The sequence below is a fragment of the Ctenopharyngodon idella genome, chromosome 6, assembly GCF_019924925.1.
Source record: "Ctenopharyngodon idella isolate HZGC_01 chromosome 6, HZGC01, whole genome shotgun sequence".
Taxonomy (NCBI): domain Eukaryota; kingdom Metazoa; phylum Chordata; class Actinopteri; order Cypriniformes; family Xenocyprididae; genus Ctenopharyngodon; species Ctenopharyngodon idella.
The window spans coordinates 19,291,680-19,300,777 of NC_067225.1; the positions used below are offsets into that span (position 1 = coordinate 19,291,680).

General features: G+C 37.3%; 1 protein-coding gene across 1 annotated transcript; it reads left to right on the forward strand.

Moving 5' to 3' along the window:
- Window positions 1-2,824: 2,824 nt before the first annotated feature.
- On the forward strand, window positions 2,825-8,888 carry cldn34a (claudin 34a). The gene is made up of 2 exons (XM_051898243.1): window positions 2,825-2,944; window positions 4,782-8,888. Exon 2 carries the CDS (start codon window positions 4,885-4,887, stop codon window positions 5,617-5,619), a length of 735 nt encoding a protein of 244 aa, XP_051754203.1. The 5' UTR covers window positions 2,825-2,944; window positions 4,782-4,884; the 3' UTR covers window positions 5,620-8,888.
- The last annotated feature ends 210 nt before the right edge of the window (window positions 8,889-9,098 follow it).

The window sequence follows — 9,098 nt, forward strand, 5'->3', positions numbered from 1 at the left end:
GGTCCCTCAAACACTTAATTCGACTCTTGGTCTTTGATCTTAGTCTAGGAAGGTTGAAAGGTTTCCGTGTTCCTATGGCCAGAGAGACAGAGCCGCTGTTCATTTTCCAATAATATACATCTTCCTTAGGGCTACATTGACTCACCCGCTGTGTTCTCTGCAGTTGTGCACAAAACCCTCAGCACCATCAACCTCCAACCAACTACGTGCTTGCTACAGTATGCAGACGACCTTCTCATCTCAGCAAAAGACTGTGAATAAGTCTCCATTATTGTCTGAAATGTGCTGGCCAAGGCAGGGTTCAAAGCATCAAGACAGAATCTGCAGTGGGTAAAACCACAAGTCTCTTATCTGGGACACATTATCTCTGGAAGGACAAAAGGTAACCTCTCCAGGCAGTGTGGAGCTGGTAACGAGATTGACTAAACCAGCCACAATCAAGCAAATGTAGAATTTTCTGAAACTGTTAAACTACTGCAGGGCATGGATTTGTGCTTTGCTTTGTATGGCAAAACCCTGCGACAAGCAATTGATAGCAAAGATTCACCACAACAAGCAATCAAGTTGACTGATGAAATGGACGCCTCCATCAAAGCATTGAAACAGGCTATCATGTCTGCTCCAGCCTTAGGCCTAACGGAATACAAAGAAAAAAATCTTTTCATCTGTATGTGCGCAAGAGCGGGGGCATTGCAGCGGGGATACTGGCCCAGGAAAACAGTACAATTTATCGTCCAGTAGCTTATCTATCCAAAACATTGACAAGGCATGCCTTCATGCCTTCAGACCCCACACTGCTGTCATTGCTTTGAGAGATTTGATCGGTAGGACCGACCAAACCACTGACAGCAATAATTAGGCACATGATTGTTTGAAAACAATTGAAAATGAAACTGCTTATAGGCATAATCTGTTAGATACAGCCTTAGAAAAAGGGGAATGGTCTATATGTCAGTGACGGAACTACTGAGAGCTTGTGAACTCTCAAAAGGTAAAATTGTGACGATTTATACTGATTCTAAATATGCATATGGGGTAGTTTCATGACTTTGCTAAAATGTGGAAACAAAGAAATTTCAAGACAGCTGAAGAAGAAACCAATAGCCCATTCTGATCTGATAGGGGATTTAAATAATGTGGTGCAGCTGCCGAGCAAAGTAGCCATAGTCAAAGTGAAAGGGCATGCAACAGGAGAATCAGAGAAAGTAAGAGGTAACCATTTGGCTGATGCATCTGCAAAGGAAGCTGCTAAAAAAAACATGCATAAAGACAACTGAACATAGGGAAGTTTGCTATGATGGCACAAGTGACCAATTTCCATGATATTGATATCCAAATATTGCAGAGCCAACCTACAGAGGCTGACTTAAAATATTGGGCCTCGAAAGGCTGACAAACCGGGAAAGACTCTGAAGGGAAAGTGGCCTTGCCAAAGATAACACTGGTGCTGCTTATATGTCATTATCATGGTCTCTCACATACAAGTGCAGCAAAGACAGCACAAGCGATCAATGCTTTATACTGTAGAGCAGATGTACACAAGACAACCAAATTAGTCTTAGACTCATCTTTAATCTGTGCAAAGACTAACATTCATCGGCCTGTAAGCCTTACCATTTCCAGAGGCTCCATTTCAACATCTGCATGCAAATGGATTTTAGGCACATGCCGCCTTTTCAAAATTGTAAATATTTGTTAGTGATTGTCGACAGATTCACAAAGTGACCAGAAGCTTTCCCATGTGCGAGGAAAAGAGTGAAAACAGTGGTTAAAATTTTGTGCCAAGAAATCATAACTAGATTTGGGATACCCACTGTAATTGATAGCAATAATGGAATACCTTTTGCATCTAAGGTAACACAGTTATTGGCTAAAACCTTAGCTATTGATTGGCATTTTAACATTCCGTACCAGCAGGAGTGGTGGAAAAAACAAACAGAACTATCAAAGACCGATTTACCAAAGATTGTTTAGACACAGGAAAAAATCGGATGACTATTGCCAGCTGTTTTAGCTGAAATACGAATGACACCATGCTCCACTACCAGATTATCTCCATTTGAAATTCTGATGGATAGGCCTTTCCCGACCCCATGAGTCAAAGGCCCCTTTGGCGTTTCTTCTTTAGATGAAATGGAGGTCATCCTGGTAGACTACTGTATGTCACGGACCTGGTTGAGAAATTGAATTCTGTTAATAGTGATGTTTCGCTAATCCCTAAGAATGTTTTCCTATCCCTAAGAAAGACCGACACATCAGTTTGTGCCCAACTAGCAGGTGCTGATCAGGAGCTTGAAACCAGTTAAGGTCGGAGTGCCGAAATACCTGGGTCCAGCCCCGGTGATTGCAGTGACACAGATGGGAGTACATTAGCTGGAGCAGCCTGAAAAAACACAGGTTTTCAGCATGATTTGAGCTAAAGAAACAGAGTATGTTTTTTGTTAGTTTTTATTGATCATTTAAAACATGATATTGAAACATAATCCTGACAAAACTCTAAGGAACCAATATGGTTATTGCTGAATAAAAGAGTGCTTTATGCAAATGCAACAGTCTGCTTTTTGTTTACAGATAGAAATATGCAAATAACATGTTACATTATCATGTGCATACACTTACACTGCAGAGACGTTCTCAACAATTATTCCAAAAAACAATTACGTCAAGTTGAACTGACCATCTGCATAGGCCAAATCAACAAGTTGATATCAGTTACATAATTCAGCAATCCAGTACGCAGTAACTTTTCATTGTTGTGCACTGATCCTCCCCACCCTATCATCCATTTATTGGATATTCTACATTAATCATTAACCACAGTTGTGTTTGACTTGTACGCGTCAGTTTGGAAAGTTGTCCTTTCCGCTTGTTTCATATGAGAAGTCCTGTATTTTGTATGGACTGATAGTTTCGAAGATGCTTCAGAGCTCAAACCGTTTTACAGGTAAGGATATGTTTGTTGTGTTTTATGTGAGTACATATTGACATTACGAAGGGATGTAACATGCTCAATCAGTTTTACACAACCTTGACTGAAGAGTTACAATTGTGGATAATAAGAGCTGCTAGAAATTGTGAAAAAGTCATACTTTATTTTACAGTGTCTTTGCTACATTTTACATTTACTTACCATAGTAATAACAGTAAATTAGGCATAATTAAATGCAACTTACCCTAAACTAAACACTAACCCTATAGTAGATGTTGTTAATTGTTATTTTCTCAGTACCTAAATGTATAATTACATTGCAGCTAAGACCTTAAAACAAAGCGTAAACAAAAATGTGTATAAATAGAACAAATGTATGGACTCAATACACTTAGCAACAGAATAATTTGGCTATAAAATATATTAAGCAGTAACATGGGGGAATTATTGGGGGGTTGGCAAAGTGTTAAGGAAATCACTTCCCCAAAGCGCTAATAATTTTTCCCATCTCTGATTCCTGTGCGTGAAGAAACAGATTATTGTAAATGACCTTTTTAGCTTATCCTGGAACATTCCGCAACCCCAGGTGTGCAGGGAGCCAGGCAGGAAATATTAGTTTCTCCCTCTCTCTCTCCCTCTCTCCCTCTCTCTCTCTCTCTCTCTCTCTCTCTTCTCATCCTCCACTTCCTCCTCTGCTTGGTCTCAAATGCATAGTCTTGTGCTTGACCCTCATTGCAGTGTCCTTCTTCCTCCCTCTGGAAACATCACTCCTCACCACAATTTTTTAAACACTACATTTGAAAAACATTTTCCTCAGTCTGAAATGGTTGCTTGACCTTCAATGTTTGTGTACAAAGGACACTTTTTGTATATTCCAAACACCTCAATCTGGCCTGCGTCATGTCCCATTCCCTTTCCCCCTGCATTCTCCTTGTGTTTTCCTGTCTTCTCTCTACTGTCATATCTTTAAAAGAACAAAAGCCCATTAAAAGGCTCCAATTGGGTGTTGGCAGTCCATGGAAGTTTTCCGTAAAAAAAAAAAATAGACATTGATTTGAAAATGATTACTGTTTATGTCTACTTTCTAATGACTGGTCAATTGTCAAGAATCATAATCTTTTTGTAGGGCTGTCAATAGAAAAATGCCTTTATTACTTTTCTTAAAATAACATTTTACTCTGTTTTTTTTTTTTTTTTGCCTTTTAGATTTAATTTCTTTTTTTTAATTTCACACTTTTTCTACATAATATCATGCTTACTATTTTTCTCACACTTATACATGAAAAAGTGCACTACCTTTCAGAAGTCTGCAGGGTTGGTAATTTAATGTTTTTGAAAGACATCTCTACACCAAGGCTGAATTTATTTGATCAAAATTACAGTAAAATATATATATTTTAAATGAATTTTCAGCATCATTACTCCAGTCTTCAGTGTCACATGATCCTTCAGAAATCATTCTAATATGCTGATTTGGTGCTCAAGAAACATTTATTATTATTATTAAATGGTTGAAAACAGTTGTGTTATGTAATATTTTTGTGTAAACCATGATAAAAAAAATTTCACTTTATAATTTTTTTTGCAACAGTGTAAATGTCTTTACTGTTACTTTTGACCTGTCATTTAGACAAATTTTTTTTTTAAATCTTACTGACCCCAAAAATTTGGAATGGTAGTGTATAGTTGACTTTAGAAAGGGGTCCTTTAGAACGGAATCCTCATATTTTGGGGTCCCTGACATCATAACATGGTGTATAAAATTGGACAAATGTGTTTAGAATGTCATTTAGTTCTCCCCATTAATGATTTTGTAGGTTAAAATCGCTTTTAACTTTCTTTAATCTGACAGGCGTTGTGTGACTGCAATGTAGCCATGGCCCTGAAGGACAGTTGGCAAACCTGAGGAGAAAATATTAATAACCGCCTGGTGTCAGGTCTCAGCAGTTTTAGCAATGGTTTACCTGGCCCAGTCAGTCCATCAGCAGTTTGCGGGTCTGGTGCTTGGGTTTATAGGATGGATAATGATGGCCTCTATTTCTGGGGTGAACGACTGGAGGATATGGACTGTGGACAATCAGACGGTCATCACTGGAGGATTGGCCTGGGTGGGCGTGTGGAGGGCCTGTTTCAACAGCCACATTTTGGACTCGGCTGAGATCTGCAAAAGCATCGGCCTTACAGATTCATTCACTCCTCCAGAGATAGCAGCTGCACAGGTACTTTGCATGACCGCTATTGGCGTGGGGGTAGTCGCAAACCTATTGGCGGGATATGCGGTGAGAAATGCATTATTTGGGGTTGACGGCGGGCATGTCAGATTGGCCTTTGTGATAGCGGGTTCCTTGTACTGGCTAACTGCAGCGTGTTCTCTGGTCCCTGTCATTTGGAATATGAGTTCTGTGCTGGCAAATCGCACTATAGAATTCCCACCTGACTTCTATTTGCCTTCTGCTCCAGTAAAACAGGACGTGGGTCCAGGGATTGGGTTTGGGATCAGCTCAGCTTGCCTACTCATTGTAAGTGGGCTACTATTAATGTGCTACAGGCATCCCGAAACCAAGATGCCTGAGAGTGGAGAAACTGGACATTTTGACAAAAATCTAAGGGATGAAGGCTTTCTTGGTGTAATTAATGAGAGTATGGATGAGGGGATGATCAACCCAGCATTTGATATGGAGAATCTTTAATAATAATATCCATCGCTCTGTGGAAGGACATTGAAGGCTCTACATACAATTTCTCAAGAATTTTGACTATTTAAGGTAAATTTGTATATCTGAGTTTATCAAATATTATAATAAATTATTTAATTACTAAAGTGACTGAGTGAACAGGAATATAGGCAACACTGAACTTTGAGGCCATCTTATTGGTATCAAATTGTTAATATGAGAAATCCTTTAACACTGGACTTTTTCGTATATTCTTGTTACATAATGTGCAGGACACACAACACTGTATCTGAGATCTGTGCAACAAAATACTCTCCTAAATGTCTGTAATGTAAGCTATATAGCCTACTTTATGTTAATTGTATATGTATGTATACATTTACCACAGTTTGAAAGTTTGGGGTCAGAAAGATTTGTTAATGTTTTTAAAGTCCCCCTGTGGTGAAAATCAAGTTTTTAATGTTGTTTATATGTCTATCTGGTGTTTTTAACATGCTTTAAGACAAACCATGTGCAAATTCATAAGTCAACACCATTGCTAAATATATTCTCTTCAAAACTGCAGTGATCTAAAGACAGTCTCAAACCCACGGTTTGAAATCGCTGGTGTTTCTGACATCACAAACTACCTTGTAACCAATCACGTCAACGTGCCAGTGGGCTTTAGCATATTATTAACTGACAGCACAAGGGAGTCTCAAAAGAAGGTTATCCCGGTATATTTTTCTGTTGATATAAAAAATCGGGTAGATTTAGCAATATGGCGGGTGTATGATACATATCACTATGTTATGATGAACTATATGCCTTTCTCCACTAACGTTCTGAGTTGTTCAAAGTGTTTCTAAGGATACTGATTGTTATAAGGCAGCTGTCGCAAATGTGAACATTGTTTGTGTAACATTAGCAACACATTATTAGCTGTTTGATAACGTAGTCAAGCAAAACGCTACTTCTGTCAGGATCACTATCGTCAAAGATGACTGGCAGTTAGCATACAGTTTGGATTGGCGATATGGTTCTGTTCTGGACAAAAAGAGTGCGAGTGAGTGGAGGCGGGGCTAATTATCATATTCATAGATCCATGTATATTAAATGAGGCAAGGGTGTAGAGTTACATTCAAGCTATATTAAGGCATTAAGAACTTTTTTTTCACAGGAAAAAACATTTAAATATGTAATTTTGGTGATATAAGATGAGTTTTAAGGGATAAAATTATTGACTACAGGGGGACTTTAAAAGAAGTCAAATAAATGCTCACCAACACTGCATTTATTTGATGAAAAGTTTAGTAAAAACAGTATTATTATGAAATGTAATTTTAAAAGAAGTTTTCTATTTTAATATGTTTAAAAATGTAATTTATTCCTGTGATGGCAAAGCTGAATTTTCAGCATCATGAATCCAGTCTTCAGTGTCACATGGTCCTTCAGAAATCATTCTAATATGCTGATTTTCTGCTCAAGAAATATTTCTTATTATCACAGTTGAAAATAGTTGCTCAATATTTTTGTGGAAATTGCAATACTTTTTTGTATTCTTTGATGAGCTGCGTTTATTTGAAATATAATTTTTTATAAGTCTAAAAGTCCTTACTGACACTTTTGATCAATTGTGTCCTTGCTGAATAAAATGAATTATCATTATTTTTAAAAAAATCTTATTGACCCCAAACTTTTGAATATTGTGTGTGTATATGAAGATAATGTATGTAAAATGCTAATTTATTCATCTCAGTGTTTTAGAGTGAAAGTAATGATCACTGGACCCAATATGATAAAAAAAAAAAAATTGAGTAATGCTATACAAGCTATTTTCCATTGTTGTTCAGACAGTGCTTACCTAGATACATTCACATGCCACCAAAAGCTGTTAACGCAAAATCTTGAATTTGATTTTAGATATGATTCAGCTGACTAAGTGTGGATCTTTGAGCAGGGACAAGGTGATTTCAGAGGAAATAACCCCTGCCATGCAGTGGAATGAACTTTACTGTGATTTCTCAGCTTGATACTTGCCCTACTACTTTGCCCTTATTGTTTTTCTACACCCCCCATGGGCTTTGAGTTTGTTACTTGCCAACATTTAATCTTGTTAAAATTGAACATTAATTTTGACAAATCCCACTGGATAGTACATGATTTTCTACTGTTATAAAACCACATAATCCCCCTGATAATTCGACAAAGGGAAATAATTTCTTGCCAATTAAAGTTGCTTTTATTTTTTGTGTGTTGGTTCACAAGTCCGTCGAGGTCCCTTTATGAGTTTTGATGATTTATCCATCTAAAACACTCATAAATGTACACACAAGAATATGTGTTAAGTTTCAATAGAATTGTGGCTTGAGAACACCAGAGAATTTGTCTTCCAGGATGGAATCCCAGGGACATTGGCAATTTGACGTGCATTGTTCTGAGGAAGAGGTGAAAGAAACATCCTGACAGAGAAGAGCCAAGACCCCATACTGAGAAGAATGCATTGTCTTAGGGAGGGTATAACACAAACACATTTCTGCTCTCATGTGACCAAGATTGGGGTATGATATTGGTGGAAATAAACAAGCTTTCGTGGACCTCAGTATAAAACCTCCTTTACAACAGTTTATTAGTATTCTAGCAGACAAAAAAACGGCCTGTGCCTCAAAAGGATGGAAGAATGGTATCAAAACAATAGAGACTCTTTTCTGAAAACCCGGCTCTGATTGTGCAGCCATGTGACATTAACACTTCTCATATTATCACACATACTGTGATAAGAAAGTAAAGCCAGAGGTTAAGTCCAATGAACATGACAACATCCTCATATCAGAGTTCAGCATAATCATGACAGATAAAACAATATGCTGGAGGAGTGCTGTTTTTGAGAGGTAGTCTCGCACCGGACTACCTCTCAAAAATGTTTTCAGTATATGAGCCTAGAATGACTAATTCTTCTCTTTTAGCTGTACCACAAAGTAGAGCTAAAATGTTTGGTAGTGTTGCTTTCAGCCATTATGCTCCACACCGCTGGAACAACCTTTCTGGCTTTAGTCTGGCTTTCTTGTAATGTCTTATAACACTAAACCCTCAAATCTCATGATTTTATTACCTGTTTATAATCTACTTTTGGGTCTTTTTTAATTTGTTATTTTTAAACCTAGTGTCAATCACTTGTTCTTTCCTGTAAAGCACTTTGAACTGCATTGATTTGTTTGGAAACATGCTTTATAAATGTATATATAAATACATGAGCGATTGATTGATTTTTATTTGAGGATTTAAAAAATATATGTTCATCAGTGCTTTTCTTTGGTCTTTTTTTATTATTATATTTTTAAAGGAACAGTTTATCATTTGTTTACTCTCAAGTTGTTCCAAATTGTATAACTCTCTTTTTTCATGAAAAATGGATGAGGACCTGAAGCAGAATATTGTCCCTTTAGTTACTGAATGTCTTGTAATCAAGTTGACTGGTTTTATGGAATATGAACTGATTACAGATTATGAAATTA

Excerpts from the sequence above, each read along its gene's own strand:
- cldn34a (XM_051898243.1), top strand. The coding sequence starts at position 4,885 with ATGGTTTACCTGGCCCAGTCAGTCCATCAGCAGTTTGCGGGTCTGGTG.